The sequence below is a fragment of the Schistocerca cancellata genome, chromosome 9, assembly GCF_023864275.1.
Source record: "Schistocerca cancellata isolate TAMUIC-IGC-003103 chromosome 9, iqSchCanc2.1, whole genome shotgun sequence".
NCBI classification, from domain to species: Eukaryota; Metazoa; Arthropoda; class Insecta; order Orthoptera; family Acrididae; genus Schistocerca; species Schistocerca cancellata.
In genome coordinates this window covers 462,853,754-462,879,815 of record NC_064634.1, presented here as the reverse complement: position 1 = coordinate 462,879,815, position 26,062 = coordinate 462,853,754, and the positions used below count along the sequence as shown (strand labels likewise).

Sequence of the window (26,062 nt, the reverse complement as noted above, 5' to 3'; positions counted from 1 at the left end):
TTCAGTCACTCGTTGACCACGATGGCACCGAAACAGAGGACGACCGAAGAAAGGCAGAAATACTGAATTCAGTGTTCCGAAACTGTTTCACTGCGGAAAATCGTAACACGGTCCCTGACTTCAGCCGTCGCACGGACGCCAAAATGGGAAATATTGAAATAAACGATATCGGAATTGAAAAACAACTGCTATCACTTAGTAGCGGAAAAGCATCCGGACCAGACGAGATACCCTTAAGATTCTACAGTGATTATGCTAAAGAACTTGCCCCCTTTCTATCAGCAATTTATCGTAGATCGCTGGAAGAACGTAAAGTACCTAGCGACTGGAAGAAAGCGCAGGTCGTTCCCATTTTCAAGAAGGGTCATAAATCAGATGCGAATAATTATAGGCCTATTTTGCTTACGTCAATCTGTTGTAGAATAATGGAACATGTTTTGTGTTCTCGTATTATGACGTTCTTAGATAATACAAATCTCCTTCATCATAACCAACATGGATTCCGCAAACAGAGATCATGTGAAACTCAGCTCGCCCTATTTGCCCAAGAAATTCACAGTGCCGTAGACACTGGCGAGCAGATTGATACCGTATTCCTGGACTTCAGGAAGGCATTTGATACGGTTCCGCACTTACGTTTAATGAAAAAAATACGAGCTTACGGAATATCGGACCAGGTTTGTGATTGGATTCAGGATTTCCTAGAAGAAAGAATACAACATGTCATTCTTAACGGTTCAAAATCTGCAGATGTAGAGGTAATTTCGGGAGTACCGCAAGGAAGCGTGATAGGACCTTTATTGTTTACAATATACATAAATGACTTAGTTGACAACATCGGTAGCTCCGTGAGGCTATTTGCAGATGACACGGTTGTCTACAAGAAAGTAGCAACATCAGAAGACTCGTACGTACTCCAGGAAGACCTGCAGAGGATTAATGCATGGTGCGACAGCTGGCAGCTTTCCCTAAACGTAGATAAATGTAATATAATGCGCATACATAGGGGCAGAAATCCATTCCAGTACGATTATGCCATAGGTGGTAAATCATTGGAAGCGGTAACGACCGTAAAATACTTAGGAGTTACTATCCGGAGCGATCTGAAGTGGAATGATCACATAAAACAAATAGTGGGAAAAGCAGGCGCCAGGTTGAGATTCATAGGAAGAATTCTAAGAAAATGTGACTCATCGACGAAAGAAGTAGCTTACAAAACGCTTGTTCGTCCGATTCTTGAGTATTGCTCATCAGTATGGGACCCTTACCAGGTTGGATTAATAGAAGAGATAGACATGATCCAGCGAAAAGCAGCGCGATTCGTCATGGGGACATTTAGTCAGCGCGAGAGCGTTACGGAGATGCTGAACAAGCTCCAGTGGCGGACACTTCAAGAAAGGCGTTACGCAATACGGAGAGGTTTATTATCGAAGTTACGAGAGAGCACATTCCGGGAAGAGATGGGCAACATATTACTACCGCCCACATATATCTCGCGTAATGATCACAACGAAAAGATCCAAGAAATTAGAGCAAATACGGAGACTTACAAGCAGTCGTTCTTCCCACGCACAATTCGTGAATGGAACAGGGAAGGGGGGGATCAGATAGTGGTACAATAAGTACCCTCCGCCACACACCGTAAGGTGGCTCGCGGAGTATAGATGTAGATGTAGATGTAGATTATAAACTTTTGGTGGTGAGCTAATTGGCCTGAAATTCCAATAGTTATATTTTTTACCATGATGTGCATTTTTGTAACTGATTTACGTATATTTGCACTTCATATAATACCTAGCATTGTCGGTACCACAAATAAGGAATTTAATGACAATACTTTTAAAATGATTTGAAATTCAAATAACATACACTTATATTACTTCCACAATGGTATGACTGACATAGCCCAAATCAAAATTTCATGGTAAAAATGTAATATATTGATCTGTACCATAACTCGTGGTCTAAAGTGTCAGCAGCCACTCTCTTCCGAGGCAATAGGAAATGATGGAGTGAGCATTGGCATGATTAAGAATGTCGTAGACACTATTATTCCAGTTATCACAGACATCTTCAACCTGTCTCTTGTCAGTAGTACATATCCTACTGAGTGGAAGCAAAGTTTAATTCAACCTATACCCAAGACTGACAACCCTAAGTCGCCACGTGACTACAGGCCGATCAGCATACTACCTGCAATATCTAAAGCCCTAGAATACATCATCCATGAACAGCTGATGGATTACCTCAAAACTCATAACATGCATGACAAATATCAGTCAGGCTTTCGGAAGCACCATAGTACAGCAACTGCATTAATCAAAGTAACTGATGACATTAAATATGCTATGCACAGATGTGAAGCTACCATCCTAACACTGCTTGACTTTAGCAAGGCTTTTGATACAGTTGACTTTGATATATTACTAATTAAAATGAAACTGCTGAATTTCTCAAACAATACACTGGTTTGACAGCTACCTCAAAAACAGAAGTCAACAAGTCATTTGTGGGTCTGAAAAGTCATCATGGAAAAACGTGCGCTCTGGAGTTCCCCAAGGCTCCGTCCTTGGTCCATTACTCTTCTCACTGTACGTTAATGATATTCCTTCAGTGATTCACTCCTGCAACTACCATCTATATGCCGACGACATCCAACTGTACAAAGTGCAAGCCCCAAGAACATTGCTGATGCAGTAGCGAGTATGAACCCAGATCTTTGCTCTGTTCCTCAATGGGCACAGAACCTAGGTCTGAAACTAAACCCCAAGAAATTCCAGGTCATACTTATATCTCATCCAAAGTTAATCAGACGGTGCTTTTGTGAAACAGTCCTTCAAATACTCCTCAATGGTACCCAACTACCATACCAAAAAACAGTAAAAGACCTTGTAATAATCTTGGATGAACATCTAAACTGGGAAGAACAAACAGTCACAGCTTGCCGGAAATCGCTCTCCTCCCTACATCCAATACAAAAATTTAGAAAAATATTTCCAACCCATGTTAAACAAAAATTAGTCCAAACACTAGTCTTGCCTAATCTTTACTACTGTGATGTAGTTCAACACGGCACAAATAGTGAAAATTCGAGATGCCTCGAGCTAGTGATGAATGCTTGCGTTAGATACGCGTGCAATATACGGTTGTATGATCATATCAGTCTTTCATACTCCCAGCTAGGTTGGATACGCCCACATAAGGCACGCAATCTCCACACAATGTGCTTACTTCATCGATTTCTTAGCCACTGGTGTCCCCAATAGTTATATTCTCACATTAAACACCAATCATCATTCCACAGCCGCAATACCAGATCGGATACGTCTAGCATCTTGGCTGTACCTTTACATAACACAGAATCTTTCTCCGTGTCATTCTCCATCTCAGCCATACGACTATGGAACGCACTCCCCTGTGATCTGCGTCTTATCCAGAACCACTCAACATTCAAGAGGGAACTCAAAACTTACATATTAGGGACGGTATAGCAACCATTGTTGTGCCCCTCTCATCTCTTTCTTTCTCCTCTCCATCCATCATCGCTTTGAATTTTACCATTCTACTTCTCTTCCTCTAACCTTTCTACCTCTTCTATCTCTCTTTCACCCCCATGCTATTGTCTTATGTCCCTGCTTGATGAGAATAGCTCACAAGCTGCAAGAACATAACGAGAAAATTCCCAACTAGCAATAAGACTGACATTCATAAAAGAAAAATATGTTTACTTTCATATACATAGTCACTACTACTACTATTACTACTACTACTACTACAACCCATCATTCTGTATGATGACACTGCGGCACTTAAGATACAGTTAATCAACATGCCTGGCAAGAACATTAAATTGTTTTGTGAGGTGTCACATGGCAGATCACTTCCTTTTGTCCCTGTTGCATTTTGCAGGCTGACGTTCGTGGCTTTAAATAATCGTCGTCACTCTGGAAACCGGTCAATATTCAAGGTGGTATCTTAATGGTTTGTGCAACCAGGATATAGAGAGAGTGCCACGAATGGACAAGAACTTGCCAGCATTACCAGCTTGTCACATTTATATCTGACTGGAAAGTTCCCAGACACTTCTTCACACTTCACAAACATTTACACTGACGTGGTGGGACCATTTCCTCTGTTAGATGCCAGCATTCTATATTCACAATAACAGAGATATATGTAATGGCCTGAGTCAGTACGTACAGATATCACCTCTGCAGAAACACTAGTTACCACTTTCATGTCGAGCTGACTGGCAATGACCGGCTGTCTGTTCCATATCACTGCTGACAGAGGCGGAAAGTTCGAGTCAGACTTGTTCACACAGTTGGCAAAGCTCTGTGGCTATGTCCACCACATGACAACCAGTTATCATCTGGCCAGCAACAGAATGGTGGAATATCAGTACTGGATGCTGAAGACTGCACTAATTTGTCCGCACTGCTCACAGTCTTACTGGGCCCAAGAGCCATGTAAAAACTAGATATAGAGTCTTCAGCAGCAGAATTTGTTTATGCCAAGACTTTACACCTGCCAGGGGAGTTAGTCAATGCCTGCCTACTGTCAGAATTGGATGGAGGCATCACCCACCTTTTGGTCAAGAGCTGCACACAAGGCAGATGCGACATCTCGACTTCTAACCCCGCCACCACATTGAGTCACTGCAGGACCTACATGCACCACCTACTCTGCATGACATGTCTAGTTCTAGTCCCGGTTCAGAGAAGACGCTTTGTGACCCACTACACATGTCAGCTGCTGTCACCAAGTTTGTGTCCGTCACCTGGAGCACTGCCGGCCACGGTGGCCGAGCGGTTCTAGGTGCTCAGTCCAGAACCGCGCGACAGCTGCGGTCGCAGGTTCGAATCCTGCCTCGGGCACGGATGTGTGTGATGTCCTTAGGTTAGTTAGGTTTAAGTAGTTCTACGTGACTGATGACCACAGATGTTAAGTCCCATAGTGCTCAGAGCCATTTGAACCATTTTGAACTTGGAGCACTATGTTACTGTTTATTACTTATTCCCTGCAGTTTTAACTCACTCAGTTTATGTTTATTCTTTTATCTTCTTGCTGTTTATTGACAAGTCACCTATAGCAACTGATTGTTTTCCTTCTGTTTGGATTAATAAAACTGTTCAAATCTATTCACAGTGTGGGACTGATCACTTATTAATTGTGAGCAGTGCTACACAGTGTAATATTCCCGTCAGTAGTTATTTATATGGTACAATAAAAAATGCCTACTTCCCAATGAACAGTGTTACTAAAAAGTTATGTGGTCAGACAAGGAAGAAACAAGAACAGAGACTACATTAGTACAATGTCACACATAATTGATAGGAGAATGAACAGCTTCATCCTTAAAAAATATCACGAGTTTGTCACACTGATATATTATTTTACCACCACCACAAAACCCCCTCCTCTGCCTGACCACATAAAAGAATGTTTCTATGATATGCGTGTTTTGTTTCTTTACATTTACAAAGTCATTAAGGATGTTTCATAAACAAAAGGAAGTGAAATGCATATGGCATAGAAACAAACGGTTTTTTTTATTATTATTTATTTAAGTACATAGATGGACGTCATCTCCAAAAAGTAGTAATAATTTAAAGATGTGAACTTTACTTAGCATATTATCAGACAAACTGCTTTGGCGCGCATATATTTTTATAAAATCACTGGAGATGGTGAAACAATTTTGTCTAGTTCAATATCCTATGTCAACAAGTATTTCAGCCATACTGCAAATATCAGATTCTTGAATAATTACTTTTGCTATGTTTTTAGCCTCTGGTGATGTGAACGTTAATTCGTATTACATCTGTGAGATGAGTGTAGTATTTTTAAATTACTCTTCATAAAAAATTACATTTTTTGAGGAAGTGTAAGGTTAATATTTAGTATTTAGGTCTATTAAATATTCCATTCCCTACCTTTACATTCTCTGAATTTGTTCTGAACCAAAATTATTTCTTGTTGTTACAGTGTCCTGTATTTTCAGAATTCCTATTACACAATTCTGATTGAATGAGTAGATTCTATCAGTAACTTATTTCTGCTTTAACCATTATTAGGTAGTATATTGCAGTAGTTTTCATTTTCATTACTCTCATATTGTTCTGTAACTATAGTTTCAGGTATCATTCTGATATCAAACAATACAAATGATTTTTCTCAAATTTTGGCAGCACATGTTTGACTGTTGTCAGTTCTTTGTCCTGTAAGCAATTTCATTTATGGCAGTCAGTTTACATGTGGTCTAAAAAATTGGTCTGGCTAAATTTTCAGGACACAACTTTCACATATTGAAGAAGACAATATGTTACACGGACATGCATTCATAAGCACTGTATTTCCTTGTTAAAACTAGTTTTACAAATCTGCATAGTAAATTAATCATGGGTTTACACAGGAATAGAATGTACCAGCATATCACATTGAACTATTTTTTTACACAAAATGTTCATAGCGCAGTTTGGCACTGGTACGTACATCAACTTGTCACATTAAACCACAGAAGAGCAGCACCAATGGACATGTAGATATAAATCTACATTTATATTCTAAGTCACCTCATGCTGAGTGGGGTCTGGGGAACTTGTAGCACCACTACAATCCCCTACATGTCCGCCCTGTCAGAATGTGCACCCGCGTTGCTAAAAACAGACGTCAGATGTCGCCAGATGTGTCATTATCAATAAAATGTCTTCTCTCAGAGGAAATTAGAGAGATCACTGGGTCCCAAGCCTTGTCCAGTTGAAAACCACCATCATGATTAATAAGATTTTGCACTAGGCGTATCTCCACAGATTCTTTAATTACTGAATCCTAGAAAGTTTTTGTTGGGGCCAAGATTTTCGTGACAGAAAAATCCATAGCGTGTCCTGTGGTAATACAGTGGATGCACGGGCGCGCATTCCGACAGAGCGTGGACATGCAGTTTTCATTTTTATGCATGCACCTGCACTCCACAGATAGAACAGTAGCTCCAGAGGGCGCGGATTTCGATAGAGGATGCTCCTGTTATGGAGGCCAATGCGCATACGTTTTCGCTCCTATTTTTTGCTATAAAGTTGACTCCAGGAACTTGCAGTCTCCAGTAACGGACACTCACCTGAAGATGGCTGGACGATTGCCAGCTGAAATATCATGGCAAGAAGTCAACGTGATCCGGCTGCAATACCAAAATCTCATCGAATATTTTACATTAGTTACTGTTTTGAGTTATTTGTCAGTAACAGTGTAATCCAACTGTTGTGGATTATTTCCCATATTTCTGCACATTATGTTACATTTATTTACATTCTAGTTCAGCTGCCAGTACCTGCAGTAATTGTCGTCCCCTGTTGGCCTTTCTGCATTTCACTACACTGCAGGCTCCCTATAGACAACAGAGGGGAGGCGAGGGGGAGGGAGAGGTGAGTGGTGAGAGGTAAGCGGGGAGAGGGACACAGGGCGGGTGGCTACCAGCTCAGAGGCAGACCGGTTTGGCAGCTAGGAATAAGGGAGGGAGGGATGGCAAACAGTGGCAGCTGCTGTGTAAGGACACAAGAGCACATGAACATGCTAACTTTCAACATCTTGAGGATTTATTGGTAATTTTTCTTTGAATGCTGTTAAATGTTAGACAGTTGCTGAAATCTGGAGGATACAGCACTTAAATCTACTACACTACTACTTCTCTAGGCTCCAGGAAACTTGCCATCAGGATCGCAAGCACACCTTCAGTTGTGCACATTTTAAGGAACTTTTGCACATGCATGACATGCATGACATGCATAACATAACTGCCTTATAGTCCAAATACATACAGATTTGATAAACAACATGCATAGTTCATGTGCCCTTGCCACTCAACTAGAAGTTAATGTCAGTGCCACTGGGTGGTAGCACACAGTGGCAGACTTTTATCCCTATTCGATTGGCATAAACCCTGCTACATAATCGCATACTTCTCAGATGTGCAAATTCACTCATTATATAGTAAAATTAGATCGGACATCACTATATGTTAAAATTGTACAGACAGTAAACCTATTGTGTGTGTTTCTGAATGAGTTATAGTATATTAAGTTATGAATTTTATCATACAGTAATCCATTTGAGGCACTGAGAATCATGAGTGCACAAAGTAAATCACTGTCGATTGTGAGATTGTAGCACTTATTCACTTCTGAAATCTGTTGATCTTATTGTGAGTCAGGTTTATCTGTGAGGTAGGCCCACACTGTAAATATGAAAATTCACTAAAACCTGTATCACTGGTTTCTCTGATATTCACTTGAATGTGGAATCAATGGCAGCATGCTTTAGGCCCTTTTGGATCTTTAGTGCCTCATCTGCATCCTAATCAAGTGACCATGTTGGTAGACATTACTACTAGAGTTTAATCATTTCCAGAAATGGCACTTTGTGTTTGGAGTTAGATGTTTTCTGTGCGGGAATCTGCTTTTGTGTGCAGTGTAAACGTGAAGTATGTTGAATCTATTTTAAATTTTAACAGAAACTCAAATCTGTAAGGATGGGTCACGAGTCATGCTTGTGTAGCTTAGTCGGTAGAGCACTTTCCCACAAAAGACAGAAATCCCAAGTTCAAGTCTCAGTCTGGCACACAGCTTTAATCTGCCAGGAAGTTTTATATCAGTGCACACTCTGATGCAGAGTGAGAATCTCATTCTGGGAAGGTTAGCCACAATGGAACTAGGGCCACCTAGAACAAATATTTTGATTGAGAGAGTAACAAAATCACGTAAGCGTGACTACAAGTGAACATTTAACAAGTAAGTGTAGAGTTAGCACAAGTTCTTGTGTGGGTGCAGTATAAGAATATCTGATTTTCAGCCCAGAAGTAAATTTGTGAACTAATTCATCTGCTAGAGATCTTGTACATTTGTACAGAATTGCGAAAGCTCGCACATTATTTCATCATCACCCTAAACTGTACTTCGTTATGTACAAAATAACAAAATTCCACAAAAATAATTCTTTCTTTTGTCAGATAAGTGAATAATAATAATAATAATAATAATAATAATAATAATAATAATAATAATAATAATAATAATTATTATTATTATTATTATTATTATTATTATTATTGGCTGTAGTTGTATAAACTTGTTAGACAGCAAAGGCTATTAGTTTCACACTCTCAGATTTATCTGAATCTAAAAATTTGTCAATATCCAGAATGTATACTCCCTAGCCACCACTGGTGGCAAGTACAGTTGTAGTAGTGGCCAATGAGAAGCAGCTCACAACGAATGTGATACGGGGACACGAATTGAGAGGTGATGACAGGATGGACAAAGGGGAAACTTGGGTGGAGGATGCAGGGACAGTGGATTACCTGAGATTCGGGCCAGGATGAATATGGGAGCAGAGGATGTGTCATACAGATAACTCCAGTTTGCAAGTGGTCAACTTTGTTCCTGGCAGCAGTTTGAAAGTGGCCACCGATTCTAGTGGACGGCTGGTTGGTAGACATACCAACATAAAAGGCTGTGCAGTGTTGGCAGTGAGCTCAGCTGGTGTATGATGTGGCTGCTTTCACAAGTGGCCTGGCCTCTGACAGTGTATGACTGTGACAGGACTGCAATAGGAGGTGCCGAGTGTGTTCACTGGGCAGTTCTTGCACCTTGGTCTGCCACAGCGATCATATTCCTGTGGCACGGTTGGATCAGACCAAGGCACAAACCCTGCCTGATCCATCCAATGAGCATCTAGTTCTGCAATCCTGTTACAGGCATATCCTACACTCCTACACCATTATAGGCTGGGCCACCCGTGAAAGCAGCCACATCATATACGAATCTGCTGCAAACACTGCACAGCCTTTTATGTTCGTATGACACCAACCAGCTGTCCATCAGGACAAATGGCCACTGCCAAATTATCATCAAGAACAAAGTTGGCCACCAGTGGCAAAACATGCAGCTGAGCACAACAGTGTGAATTTCAGAAACTGCTTCACAACCTGAGGGATCTGAATCCTTCCCTCCACCAGCAGCTTCTCTGAACGCTAATTATCCTTACGACACAACCTCCACTCCCATAGTCATCCTAGCTTCAATCTCAGATAACCTACTTTTATGTTCCCACATCCTCCACCAAACAGTTTCCTCATCCTCTGTACAGTCACCCCCTTCTGACTTATGCCCCCACATCAACTCCTGCATGTGCTGCTGCCAACTGTTTGCTACAACTATACCTGTTACCCTTCCCTCCCACATTCTTAGCCAGCACACTGGCCTCCCTCCCAGCTGCCATCCACTGACCCCCAGTCCCCCCTCCCTGCCTCCCGCCTTCACCTCTCTCTACTCACCCCACCCGTCACCACAACGAGCTGATGTGTGTGTGTGTGTGTGTGTGTGTGTGTGTGTGTGTGTGTGTGTGTGGGGCAGGGGGGGGGGGGGGGTTGCGTGTGGAGAATGGCACAAGTGTGCACACTCTGAAAGTAAGCAAGTTTTCCTTCTTTTGTGAGTGCCTATTGACAACTCAGTGCTTCTGCATTTTGGTGAGTGGTCTTCTTTAATCCTACTCTGCTAGAACTTTCCTAAAACATTTCTATTAAACAACAAACTCACCACCTCAGCAGCAGTATTTAATCTGTGACTATAATCAACCATGTATTTTTCAACTGATGATTTTGAGGAAAAAAAACCTTGTCTTTCGTTTAATCCTTATAACCAAGTGAGTATGGTAGTCATACATGCAATTAAATTATAAACACAAGGTCAGTACAGTGACTCGCTCCAAATAGTTTTGACAGCAAACAAACGAGTAGGGGAGACCGACACATGTTTATGCGGAGCACTTTTCTCAGGAACTGTTCTTGCTAGAGCACTACTGGCAATGGAAGATAACTACTGCCATCTATTCATGGCTCTTTCAATCTTCACAGCACCAGTCTCAGTGTGAAGAAAAACTGAATCCTGCAACTTTGGCTGTTTTCTACATCAAACTAGATAAATACATTGATCGCCATTTACAGGAGATGATTCTACGTTACAGGGTACATTTGTTGAATTTTAATGCCTGGAAGTTACTACTGTAGTCCAAGAAACTAAGTGAAACATGGCAATGGGGCACATTATATCCTAATGTGTATTGTCATCCTATCTGATACCCCAGTTGAGGAAACTAAGAAAACAGTAGTTGGAAATCCCCTCTAAGAAATAAAATAATGAATCCTCAGGAAAATAAAGGGTAGAAACTGATAAGAATCTTTTTGAATCTCATCTCAACAAGAAAGAATTAATTCTACAAGAGAGAGGACTGATAAGGGCAAGAAATTGTGAAAAGCAAGACCGACAAAAAACATGGATACGCTTACTTCGGATGTCCTCATTAGTGTTAACTCTCCACATTCTCTGGTCTTCAGCCATCCTCTTCTGATCTGCATACTTTCTGTTTCCCTTACGTCATCTATGATTTCCTCCTCCATCTCTATCTCCTCTCATAAACTTGTCCTTCCAAAGCATCTGTTAGCAACCAATCCCATCTCAATGATTGTCCCATCCAGTTCTTATTCCTTTCTGTTATAATCTGCAGCAGTCTGATGACAAGGGTGAAAATTGTCTTTGTATTTACTACTTTAAAAGATACAACCAATAAAATGAAATCAAGAAGGGCTCCAGTGCCCTTGATGTAAAATGTGGGCTCATGACAATTGTGCCAATGGAAACAATACTTTTTCTGTGCATAAATTGCAAACCTGATAGCACTGATGAATAGGCCTTAAACTGACACTAAAACTTATATGTAAGCCACATTATGCTAAATGGTTGAAGTTCGACAAAAAATTTGTTCACTGCCAACAAAATTGTTTTACCATGTTAATTGGTGCAAGAAAGACTGTAATTTTATTTATTGCCAACAAAACTTATTTTGAAAGATTTAATACTGTGTTTTGTGCACTCATCATTGTGTTCAACTTGAACCTATATAAAATTATTTCACACTCTTAAATGTAATTCTGAGTTAGAAGTATACATACCCAGTTATGCTTTGTTAACCATCTTGAAAAACTCATCACTTTCAAAATCTTGGGTGGGGAGGGGGGGGGGGGGAGGGGGAACACTCAAAATTCTGTGGGGAAATCCACACCCAGTCTCCCCTACTACATGCAGCATGGAATTAACTCACCACCTTTCCTACTTAATACGTTAATAATTGTGCCACTCATTCCATGCTGACACGTACTACCACAAGTGCATGCTGACACCTACTACCACAAGTGCTTTCTATCTGTATTTGATCATTTTTCCATAGTGGGGAATTTTGTAGCATGAAATTGTCCACTATATCAGTGTTTGATTTAGAATACTCACTATTCCGAGATTTCTCCAGTCGAGTAGATCACTCAGTCGTTCTGTTCGGTTTCGCTGAATGATTCGCTGTCTTCGATTCAGTCGTGCAAAATCATACATGTAGCTTGCCAATTGCTGCACGGAGCCTTCAAGAGATATATAGCGCCTATCTACGACATAAATACCGTAGCTCATGGGGTCTGCGATGTGTTCCTGCATGAAGCAGCCAAAACCTGGAATAAAAAATGGAAGCTGTAAAGCACCTGTACAAAAAGTTGTGTTTTTTACACAAAAATCACTAGAGATGAAGATCAAGGAAACACCCATACTCTTCACATTGGAAGGTGGAAAAATCAGCTACTGTCAGTTCCATAAAGACAACAGTGTGTGCAAGTCTGTGAGTGTAAGAACTTCTCAAGGTATTTGATTTACCTCTACAGTTCCTATATTTTACAGCATGATGTGCAACTTTATCAGTAATTCAACAGACAGCACCGATTCTGTTATGTTCGACAATACAAGATATATTGCAGCGATTATCATTCTGCAATGATTATTATTCTGCAGAGAAACTGTGTGGCAAATGTTCACAATTAATAGATGTTATGAACTGTAGTAACCAGTATTTGCCCCAGACGAACTGAATTTGGATTCAGTAAGATACAACTGAAAAAGAAAAAGTTTCAGCACTGAATGAAAAGAGAAATTCTACAAAAAAATTACTTAATCCACAGTGGAGGTAAGGTACATGTCAATCAGGTTGAAATTAAATATGTTAGTAAACAAGTCCTTTCACCCAGCTTACTTTATTAAGATATATCATGGTGCATAATTTTTTTAGAACTACTGTCTTAAATATACAGTAATTTATCAGCGAGTCATATTTTTCACACAATTATTTTGAAAATACAGAAAAAGAATGTGGAAATGAAACAGCATTGGAGGAAAAGCAGATATCATATATAAAAGAAGTGAATAATAGTAGTAGAGATTATGTGGGAAGTCTACAACAGATAAACTGATTACAAAAAGTAGTTAACTAGACAATCGTGCCCAGAGGACAGCCGATGATGACTGTCTGTGGTGTCATCCTCTGCTATGCAGTGCCATTTGGATGCAGTGTGGAGGGATGTACGGTGAGCACCCCACACTCCTGACTGCCAACAGTTTTTACAGACCTCGGAGCTGCTGCTCCTCACTCAAGCAGCTGCTTGATAGCCTCAAGAGACTGAGTTCTCCCCATTCCAGTCCTACCACTGTAGAAAAATCCCTGATTGTACTGCCCTGCAGTCAGACACAGTGACCACTCAGCTACGGAAGTAGGCATATATTAATTACAAAGCAAAAATTAATTTTAAAAACAACGAGTGATTGCAGCTGGAAGAAAATGTTGACAGGTGACCGTAAAGTCTCTCTCTCTCTCTCTCTCTCTCTCTCTCTCTCTCTCTCTCTCTCTCTCTCTCTGTGTGTGTGTGTGTGTGTGTGTGTGTGTGTGTGTGTGTGTGTGCGCAAGGGGGGGGGGGGGGAGGGGGGGGGACGACACGACACGACAGTGTTGGGGGAAGTAGGAAGAAAGAAGAAGCAAAACACACACAATAAATATTTAATTGATGATACATATAAATATATTATTAGGCAGCAATTTACAGAATATTATTAACGATACAAGGAAATATGACCTTTGCAAAAACTTCATACCCTTCCTCAGACAGAGCTGCATTTTCAGGTTAGCAACAGAACAGAAAAACTGTTCTGTGTCTTTGTTTTGGTTTTAAAAAGTTCCAGAATTACAAAGTCATTATGTGCAGATGAGAAGGTACTCGCATAAAAAGCACATCACATTAGATTCTTTTATGAAAAAATGGAACTCCAGAATTAAAGTGAGAAAAACCATGGATTCAAACATGTTATACTATGAATAAATGATATCTAAGTGATGTTTAGAGAAACCATGGATTCATACACATTATACTATGAATAAATGATGGCAAAGGGACTGTGTGTGAAGAGTATTGTCGAACAATACAGGGTTATTACAAATGATTGAAGCGATTTCACAGCTCTACAATAACTTTATTATTTGAGATATTTTCACAATGCTTTGCACACACATACAAAAACTCAAAAAGTTTTTTTAGGCATTCACAAATGTTCGATATGTGCCCCTTTAGTGATTCGGCAGACATCAAGTCGATAATCAAGTTCCTCCCACACTCGGCGCAGCATGTTCCCATCCATGAGTTCGAAAGCATCCTTGATGCGAGCTCGCAGTTCTGGCACGTTTCTTGGTAGAGGAGGCTTAAACACTGAATCTTTCACATAATCCCACAGAAAGAAATCGCATGGGGTTACGTCGGGAGAGCGTGGAGGCCATGACATGAATTGCTGATCATGATCTCCACCGCGACCGATCCATCGGTTTTCCAATCTCCTGTTTAAGAAATGCCGAACATCATGATGGAAGTGCGGTGGAGCACCATCCTGTTGAAAGATGAAGTCGGCGCTGTCAGTCTCCAGTTGTGGCATGAGCCAATTTTCCAGCATGTCCAGATACACGTGTCCTGTAACGTTTTTTATCGCAGAAGAAAAAGGGGCCTTAAACTTTAAACCGTGAGATTGCACAAAACACGTTAACTTTTGGTGAATTGCGAATTTACTGCACGAATGCGTGAGGATTCTCTACCGCCCAGATTCGCACTTTGTGTCTGTTCATTTCACCATTAAGAAAAAAATGTTGCTTCATCACGGAAAACAAGTTTCTCACGGAACGCATCCTCTTCCATGAGCTGTTGCAACCGCGCCGAAAATTCAAAGCGTTTGACTTTGTCATCGGGTGTCAGGGCTTGTAGCAATTGTAAACGGTAAGGCTTCTGCTTTAGTCTTTTCCGTAAGATTTTCCAAGCCATCGGCTGTGGTACGTTTAGCTCCCTGCTTGCTTTATTCGTCGACTTCCGCGCGCTACGCGTGAAACCTGCCCGCACGCGTTCAACCGTTTCTTCGTTCACTGCAGGCCAGCCCGTTTATTTCCCCTTACAGAGGCATCCAGAAGCTTTAAATTGCGCATACCATCGCCAAATGGAGTTAGCAGTTGGTGGATCTTTGTTGAACTTCGTCCTGAAGTGTTGTTGCACTGTTATGACTGACTGATGTGAGTGCATTTCAAGCACGACATACGCTTTCTCGGCTCCTGTCGCCATTTTGTCTCACTGCGCTCTCGAGCGCTCTGGCGGCAGAAACCTGAAGTGCGGCTCCAGCCAAACAAAACTTTATGAGTTTTTCTACGTATCTGTAGTGTCTCGTGACCATATGTCAATGAATTGAACTACACTGAATTTATGAAATCGCTTCAATCATTTGTAATAGCCCTGTAGTTCCCAGTCAATGTTTCACTGTTGTAAATGCAGGCTGTGATGAGAGTTTTGTTCTGTGTTCACTACTTCTAAATGACTACAACAACAAAGCTTTGAAATGGATATAAAGAAATTAAAATACTTAGAGACAAGCTTCTAGCATTAATCAGAGAGCAACAACTCCGTTCTGTTTGTTCCACTGACGAAATTTTCAAGAAAATGGTTTCCTCCTACTGATGCTGTTCCACCTAGACCTAAATCATATAAAACTCATCTGGAATCTTACAGCACCTCACTCTCCCACTTGAAAAAATAACAGCCAATACTTTTGTTGTTAATAACTAAACATCTCGTTTAATCCTACCCGGCACAAGCCCCTCGAAGTGATATCAGTTCTGCAACTTGTGCCGCAGTTTCACTGCTTCCATATTCGAGCAGCTTTTCATTTAACCAAAAAAGGCTGACTGGATCTTCTAAAGATATTTTCACCAGGTCAAAATTACACTGGGAATGAAACCCAGAACCTCCATGTTACTTGCCAAGCACACTAACCACAAGACCGTGCAGTCACCACTTTTGCTATTGTAACATCACACAACTATGAAGGTTGAATGTCATGTCAATCAAAAATGTGAAGATCACTGGAAGAGAGACTTTGACAAGGAAACAAAATATAATACAATCTGCTGGGATAAATTTGAAACTGACGCTGTCATCTGCAACTGAAACAGGAGATGACAAATCGACAAACACAGCTAAGGAAAAAGTGACATCACTGAAGAAGGTGGTTTTAGGTATACTGCCACCTCAATGTTGTAAGCAACTGAGATGAGATATACTATACTGTTGTGTGTTCTTCTGAATAGGTGCTTCATTCAGTGGTACTTACAGTTATGTAATACGTATGTCACAGTGCTTACTTTTAAGGTTACAGGAGTGTCCGCTTTTGTTACCTCCCCTCCCTGCTTCTCAGCTAATAAGAGCACATAAATCTATGATGTGGACAACTGGACAGAAAGAGGTTCTGGTAGATCTAGGCTAGGTATAAAATAATAGTTTGGTAATGAATTCTTCCATCACATTCTGGTAGAAGCATTACATGTAGGGATGAGAAGCAAACCATGTTTTGTTCCACTAGTTATACTGATATTTCTGAAACAAAATGCATGTGGAAGAGGTTCTTATTCAATTATTTGAAAACTGACATTGTAACTGTCTACTGATCTCACGTGAAAAACTTCACACCAGATGCTATCCCACTATATAGATAAGAAAGAGAGTGATGTTTGGTTTTGTTGGGCACTCAACTGCACAGTCATCAGTGCCCCAACAGTCCCAATTTTTCACACCGTCCAATTATTTTACTCAGTCCAATTAAGCCACTGACATGAATGATGATGATGATGATGATGATGATGATGATGATGAAATGATAATGACAACACAAACATCCAGTCCCCGATCAGAGGAAGTTCCCAACCTGGCCGGGAATCGAACTCGGGACACCGTGATCCAGAGAAGATAAGAAAGAGAAGCTATGAATTACAATTTGTCACTCAAGCAGTTTAGGGGTAAAGGCAACAGCTCACCCGATAGTAGAGGCTCTGAGTCATTGACAGGCACACAAGCTAGACTGCAAACTTTACTAGCTTTCAGACAGATCCTTTCTTGAGCCAAGGAACAATTATGAAGGGCTTCAGAGGTAAGATATACATGCTGCCCACACTAACACCATTGTGCAACAAGAGTGGTGCACTATCATAAGAGAATACACATTCTGCACTTCCTGCACAGACAGTTCTGCTGTCGCATGGATGAGAGGTGCGTCAGTGTGTGGGAGGGAAATGGCCATGCAATGGGAAACACACTACAAAGTTGAAGTACGTGGGACAGTACAATTCTTGTGGACAAAAAGTCTAAGCTGCAAACAGATTCACAGTGAAATTCTGATGCTACATAGATAAAAAAAATGATGTCACAACCAGCCATAGCAAAATGGTGCTGAAAATTTGACCGAGGCTGCCCAGATGCAGATGACACTCATCGGGAAGGAAAGATGTCGATATCAATCACAGAAGACAATGTCTATGCGTTTGAGGAACCCAGGCACAGCAATCACAGATTTTCCAATGGTAAGGACATTCACGTGGCAGTTTTCCAATCACTTCATAATTGCAGATTTTTATCATTGAGGACCTGAATTATTGGTACAATATTCTGACCACTGTTAACAGAGACTTTCTATGTTAAGAAAGTAGTGTTCCATATCTGTGTCACTTCTGAAGTGTAGTGCACGATCCAATAGTAGTCACTTTGCGTGCAGGCCTTGAATAAGGATTTTTCTCAAAACTAGAAAAGTTTGCAGTCTGGCTTGTGTGTGTTGACAACTCAACACCTCTACTATCCAGACAGATGTTACCCTTACCACTGAGGTATTGGCATTCTGCCAGAATTTTCCATACGAAATTTGTCACTTGTGTTGAATGTGGACAGCTATTTTGTTTGAGCTTTATATTTAATATTAGAAGAATAGCTGATAACTAGAATGGTGTTGTATATTGCAATATACTTAACATGCCTAAAATATTTGAAGAGCTTAGATCAGCTTTAATACTTTTAAACTGGATACTAGAATATATATTGTCTTGGTAGTGTTAATGATGAAGTCATGGCTTGCATTGCCACTACTGGAAAAATATAACTAAAAAGCAGCAGCAGCAGCAGCAGCAGCAGCAGCAGCAGCAACAGCAACAACAACAAAAGAATTCAGAATTACTGGAACCTGATCACAGACAATAATCCTATGCCGTGGGTTTAAACAGGTCATCCCCATCAGAACTGGTGTCCTGGAATTAAAACTACACATCATATGCCATTGCTGGTATATGTTAGAGGATGCAGTAAATGCTGGGATAACATGGCAATTGAAAGCAAGCTACATAAAGTACTATTAAAGTTGCACAAATCAACATGACTTTATTAAAGAAACTAGGAGCAACTTTAAGTCATTCAGAAACAAAGCAGATGAGGTAATATGTTGTGAAAATAAAAATGGTGGTGGTGGTGGTGGTGGTGGTGATGATGATACAGTGATGATGTCAAAACACTGGAAAAAGAGAACAAAAATTAGAGGAAACGCCTTTACACCAAAATGCATAGCTGATCACTTATTAGGAAGCAATCTTGAAATCAAACAGTACGTAGAGTTTCACAACCTGCGTACATCAGTGACATAAGAAAACACATTAAAAGTTTACGTTCACAACAAAATTGTGGCTACTATCGATCCAGGAAAGTGAACTTGATACTTTATGAGATTAAGTTCTTTGACTAGGGCAGTTCTGTTCCACTAGTAGTTGCATGTAGCTTGATAGTGTACGTTGGTATCAATAAAACAGTATCTAAATGTTCTGTTGGTTTTGTATGTTTATCATCATCAAATCAGGAGCAGAAACCCACAAAATAATTAAATCAAACAGAAGTATAAGACAAATAGTTTAATTTTGTGAAAGAGGCAGCTAAATGCACAAACAGAAACCATCTGAAATTGACAGGCATCACAGAAGGAGAGACCCAGAATAAGGAAATTTTTCAATCAAAATTTTAACAATAGCAAGATTAGCAGGAGGGAAAACCCAAAATGAAGGCCAGGACAACTTTGGGGTAATAACTCACAGCAAAAGAATTAGAGGTATGGGTGCACAGAAAAGCCACCCAATGTTTCCAAGTGTTCTGTGAAATCCTAAATGGGGAAATACAGTCAAGAGTATTCTTTACTTACAAGTATAACACACTTTATAGTAACCTCAAACAATAAAAACTCCAGGTACACATACTAACAAAATAAGAGAAAGGGCAGATTGCTATTCAATGTAAAGATGACACACTGATTTGCTGGCAGGCACAATAAAAAGGCTTATGATTTACATTTGGCCAAAGCCTTCTTTGGAAAAGAAAACACACACATTCATTCCTAAAAGCAAGCACACCTCATGCACATGAATGCAATCTCCAGCAGTTTGGACTGGCCTGTCTAAAAATTAATGTGTCATCTTTATGGTGATTAGCAATTTACATTGTTGATCGTAACCACATACAACCACACAAGATTTAGTGGACAACACTGACAACAGTGTGTAGAGCATCGAAACGAATTTTTCCTCTTCCTTTTCTGGATCCTGTCTACTGTATTTCTGTACTTTTTTACTACATTCACCAAAATGATTATAGGTGTTACATTGTCACAACATGTTACGAAATTTTTTGAGGGCCGAATCAACTATTTCCTTTATTTGAGCCACAGGCTCTCTAATCAATCATTGTCTGAATAAAATTGGTAAATTACAGTGTTATACATAGCAGTTGGGATTAGATTTACTGGCGACAAAAACACTCAAACACCAGTGATGGAACCTGCATACAGACTTAACAGTGTTCACTGGGCATCAGAGCTAAATAAACAAACGAACAGGAAAGTTCTGTGTTTCATAACTTAGATGACGTGAATGTACTGCCATTTCTTAGAAAGGTGGTATAATCATCTAATAAACAGAATGAACACAGAGGAGTTGGCACTCACATGTATGAGAATTTTTCATAAACCCCCGAAAGAAATTTATATGGTGTTGCAATTGTTTAATTCCCTCACTCATTTTGCTCAGAATAGTTCATCAGCTATATGCCTCAATTTACTACTTGCTCCCTTCAGTCAATCAATGCATAATTTTCAACATACAGTGCAACATCCTCTCTTGCCCAGTAATGCTTTAGTATTACATTTGTTCAGAACATACACACTAACTGGATTACAAAGTAACAAGTAATGTGCACAAGGCCACACATTCTTTGTGGTGGTGAAAATATCATCTTTGTGCCACGTTTCCCGAAGTCTTCATTAATCCACACACGCGTATACATTGCAAGAAAATTGCTTTTAGTCACCATCTGCTATAAAAATCGTGTCAAATTAACTACACATATATAATTATCCAATGTGTCAAATTGTTTACGGTAATGATCCTCAAGATCACTACATACATTTTCCTGAATCTGGTCCACTTAATTACTCTCTCTTCAAACTAAGTAATACTCACCACTACCATTACAAATTAATAAACTATTAATAACTTAGAAATTGTGAGAGTTATTTTGATGTCATTACCTGAGAGATTTGTGGTAATAGATGGTATTCCCATAACTGTACACTCTGCTGGTGTGTAACCCCACGGCTCGTAGTAGCTTGGAAACACTCCGAGGTGACAACCACGCACAAACTCTTCATAATCAAGACCAAACAGTGGATTGGTGGAGGACATAAACTCTGGATGAAAAACAATCTGCAAAGAAACACAATGCTCTTAATCACACTGCTGCAGCTCCTCTCAATATTTACTTCTGCTTAAATAGGCTTCATATGAAAATATGATGAAATGAAAATAGTGGAATCTTAATCACAACATTGTGCAGCTTTCACAAATATTAGATAGTAAAGGATGTATTAGGATTAGGAAATTGAGGAGGTAAGAGAGAATGTTGTCATAACTGAAGACTAGTAACCTTAATATTTTTACATAAAAATGGGGTTACAAGAATAATATGAAACAAAATAAAAATGATCTGTAAAAAGCTATAAAATTCCAAAACATAAGTTTTACACTTTTCCAAGGAATGAACCACACTGACACCCTGCAACGTTACTCACTGTCACTCTCCTTGGCAACAAAATTCCTTCATCAAGAGCAGGCATTGCCTGCAGTGGGAGCAACTGTTAAAACTAAGTTTTTGAAAACAGCCAGAAGTCACACTTTGTATTTACAAAGTATATCCACTAAGTAAGTTCCATTTGGTTATATAAAACAAATGTGTACAGATACAGAAAAAATATTTATTGTACAAAAATCTACAACTGTTAAACTACTTTTCTACATAGCTTCCGAAATTTTGTAGGCACTTGTCAGTGTGGCACAAGTTTTTGTATGCTTTCTTCATAGAAGGTTGCTTCCTGTGTATTCAACCATGTGGTAACATGTTCTTTCAGCTCGTCATCATCCTTGAAGTGTTGGATCATCAAGGACAGATTTTACGTGTAAGAAGAGATGAAAGTTGCTAGGAGCGACGTCTGGGTTGTACGGAGCATGATTAAATGCGTCCCAGTGAAATTCCCATAAGAGTTGAATGGTCACATTCGCCATGTGAGGCGAGGCATTATCGGGGGGGGGGGGACATCTTTTGACAGTAATCCTTGCCGCTTTTTCTGTATTGCTGGGTTTAATTTCTTAATGCTCTTGCAGTAACCACGTGCATTGATTGTTTGGCCACATGGTAAGAAATCAGATAAATGCCTTTTCTGTCCCCAAAAAAATGGTGCACATGACTTTTCGAGGTGTCAAGATTTGCTTAGGCTTAATCTTCATCGGGGACGAATTGTGCTTCCATTCCAATGACTGCCATTGTTTCAGGGGTGTTGTATTATACCCAAGTTTCATCTCCCATGACTATCTGAGAAAGAAAACTGTCACCTTCCTCACTATAGCAAATCAAAAACTGAAGTGCACTGCCCATCCATTGTTTTATTGTGTTGTTCAGTAAAAATTTTGGGTACCCAACATGAGCAAAGTTTCCAAAATATCAGTTTTTCAGAAACAATTTCACGAATTAGTGATTGTGAGATTTGTGGAACTTCCATAGCAAGGGCACTAAGTGTAAACTTACGATTGTGCTTAGTCTTCTCTTCAATTGTGTGAATCAGTTCATCAGCAACCATAAAGGGGTGTCCACTAAAGTCCTGCATGATCGAGTAAGCGAGCATAAAATACGAGGTGGGGCGAGCACACCTTAACTAGATAGGCTACCCGCACTAGCTCTGGTGACCGAGCATAGAAGCCGTGACCGAATACGTAGCACGTAACTTCAAACACATTACACGTGTTATTATCCGTGAGACACTGCAGCCAGTACGGGCTTCTCATTTGTGGTGTCTCTCTCTCTGTAATCAAGCAGCACGAGGAAGCCAGTGTAGTAAGACGTAAGATTGAAACCAATGTTTACACATTAAAGAAACGGGAAGGTCTAAAAAGCCAAGTATGGAGTACATTTCTGTTGGTTGTAGATGAAAACAGTGGGTCTGCTGGATACGTATCGTGCATAAACTGCTCCACTTTATTGTTTTTCAGTCAGGAACCACTCATTTAAAGAAACACAGTTGCAGGAAACCTCACAAAGATCGTTTCTTTGGCCGTCCTTCCGTGATCTTAATATGCTTGAAATAAGTGAAAAGCAAGAAATTCTTAGCAATGTGCGACAATGTGTGCTACGTACGCAGGTACAACATGCAATCATTAACATAATCGTTTTTGCATAGTTAGTGGAAAGTGTATTATAGAGAAACAAGAATGTTGTGACTCGTATAATATTTCATTAACGTAAAACATCTTGTTTTTATGGGAACGGGGGTCGGGTTGTTTAGGGGAGAGACCAAAAAGCGAGGTCTTCCGTCTCTTACGGGAACGTTTCGACTATTTCCATATCAGTTCTGTATTACTTTTCTCTTTTGTTCATTATCATAGATCCTTCAAGTACTGTGTCATCACCACCCAGAAAGAGAGATCGTTTCAAGGAATGGAGGAACAACAAATCATCCGCAGCAGATGAAGTAGATCTGTACATTTTAATGCACTCCGGAGATGATGATGACATCTTAAAGTGGTGGAGCAGACATGAAACAGATCTGCCAGATTTGGCTGCAGATGCAAGACGTATTTTATGTATCCCAGCAACAAGCACACCTAGTGAAAGATGCTTTAGTAAAGCCGGCATATTACTAACAAATTGCCGCAGCCAATTAAATCCGGAACACGTTAGTGATTTACTGCTGATCAACAATAACTATAATTTTGTTTATGTTGCAAACATTTGAAAAGTATGACAAGTTACTTACGTCTGTAAATGTTTAATGTTCTTTGTATGCTTTCTTTATGAAGATGGTTGTCTTCTAGATTACAGGGAAAGCAATTATTTAATGTTTCCTATACATGAAAGGAAAAATATATCTTTTGTCTGGAAAAGAGACTCGTCTTCAATCCGCGATTGTATTGAAATATCATTTTACTTTCCTGATGCTTTATGAATTTATTTATTTATTTATGCATTTATTTTACCTGGCAAGATTAGGGCCTTCAGGCCCTCTCTTACACCTAACCAGGCATACTCAGATTCAACAAATTTCAGTTTCTACAGAACATTAAGGACATATAACATGTTATACAGTATTAATGTTACCGAAAAAAATTAGAGATTATAAAAGTAGTACAATGATAATTTTAACAATCAAAAAAATAATTATAATAATCAAGAATAATAATAATAGTAATGACTATGTATAGGAAAGTAAACATATTTTTTTCTTTTATGAATGTCAGTCCTATTGCTAGTTGGGAATTTTCTCGTTATATTCTTGCAGCTTGTGAGTTATTCTCATCAAGCAGAGACATAAGACGATAGAATGGGGTGAAAGAGATATACAGAGGTAGATAGGTTAGAGGAAGAGAAATAGAATTGTAAAATTCGAAGCTATGATGGAGAGGAGAAAGAAAAAGATGAGAGGGGCACGACAATGGTGGCTATACCGTCCCTAATATGTAAGTCTTGAGTTCCCTCTTGAATGTTAAGTGGTTCTGGATAAGAAGCAGATCACAGGGGAGCGCGTTCCATAGTCGTATGGCTGAGATGGAGAATGACACAGAGAACGATTTTGTGTTATGTAAAGGTACAGCCAAGATGCTAGACGTATCCGATCTGGTATTGCGGTTGTGGAATGATGATAGGTGTTTAATGTGAGAAGATAAGTATTGGGGGCACCAGTGGCTAAGAAATCGATGAAGTAAGCACATCGTGTGGAGATTGCGTGCCTTATGTGGGCGTATCCAACCTAGCTGGGAGTATGAAGGACTGATATGATCATACAACCGTATATTGCATACGTATCTAACGCAAGCATTCATCACTAGCTCGAGGCATCTCGAATTATCACTATTTGTGCCGTGTTGAACTACATCACAGTACTAAAGATTAGGCAAGACTAGTGTTTGGACTAATTTTTGTTTAACATGGGTTGGAAATATTTTTCTAAATTTTTGAATTGCATGTAGGGAGGAAAGCGATTTCCGGCAAGCTGTGACTGTTTGTTCTTCCCAGTTTAGGTGTTCATCCAAGATTATTCCAAGGTCTTTTACTGTTTTTTGGTATGGTAGTTGGGTACCATTGAGGAGTATTTGAGGGACTGTTTCGCGAAAGTACCAACTGATTAACTTTGGATGAGATATAAGTATGACCTGGTATTTCTTGGGGTTTCGTTTCAGACCTAGGTTCTGTGCCCATCGAGAAACAGAGCAAATATCTGCGTTCATACTCGCTATTGCGTCAGCAATGTTTTTGGGGCTTGCACTTATGTACAGTTGGATGTCGTCGGCATATAGATGGTAGTTGCAGGAGTGAATCACTGTAGAAATATCATTAATGTACAGTGAGAAGAGTAATGGACCAAGGACGGAGCCTTGGAGAACTCCAGAGCGCACGTTTTTCCATGATGACTTTTCTGACCCACAAATGACTTGTTGACTTCTGTTTTTGAGGTAGCTGTCGAACCAGTGTATAGCGCTGTTTGAGAAATTCAGCTGTTTCATTTTAATTAGTAATATATCAAAGTCAACTGTATCAAAAGCCTTGCTAAAGTCAAGCAGTGTTAGTATGGTAGCTTCACGTCTGTGCATAGCATATTTAATGTCATCAGTTACTTTGATTAATGAAGTTGCTGTACTATGGTGCTTTCGAAAGCCTGACTGATATTTGTTGTGGATGTTATGAGTTTTGAGGTAATCTGTCAGCTGTTCATGGACGATGTATTCTAGGGCTTTAGATATTGCAGGTAGTATGCTGATCGGCCTGTAGTCACCTGGCGACTTAGTGTTGTCAGTCTTGGGTATACGTTGAATTAAACTTTGCTTCCACTCAGTAGGATATGTACTACTGACAAGAGACAGGTTGAAGATGTCTGTGATAACTGGAGTAATAGTGTCTACGACGTTCTTAATCATGCCAATGCTCACTCCATCATTTCCTACTGCCTTGGAAGAGATTCTCATAATTGCCTTGTGTACTGTGCCGGTAGTTACATGTTTTAGGAAAAACTTGTCTCTCGCGAGATTGATATCTTGGAGCTGGTAATTTGTCGCTGCGTGGCAGTTTACAGCTGTTGAGAGGAAATCGTTGAATTCTTCTGCAGACGCTTGATAAACAGCGTCAGATCTTCGCTTCCCTATACCGAAACTGCGCAGCTTTTTCCACAGTACAGCAGGTTTTGTTATACCGCATACGACAGAGCGGGCATGTCTGATTTTGGCA

At 39.9% G+C, this 26,062-nt stretch overlaps 1 protein-coding gene across 2 annotated transcripts in view; it reads right to left on the bottom strand.

The window, feature by feature from the left end:
- Positions 1-26,062, bottom strand: part of LOC126100109 (glycogen [starch] synthase) — a 123,493-nt gene that overhangs the window by 9,835 nt on the left and 87,596 nt on the right. For both annotated transcript variants that reach the window (XM_049910629.1, XM_049910630.1), the window contains exons 10-11: positions 20,826-21,000; positions 12,336-12,547 (exon numbers count right to left, since the gene is read on the bottom strand). In XM_049910629.1, coding sequence (XP_049766586.1) covers positions 12,336-12,547; positions 20,826-21,000 — 387 coding nt within the window. The remainder of the gene's footprint in view (positions 1-12,335; positions 12,548-20,825; positions 21,001-26,062) is intronic.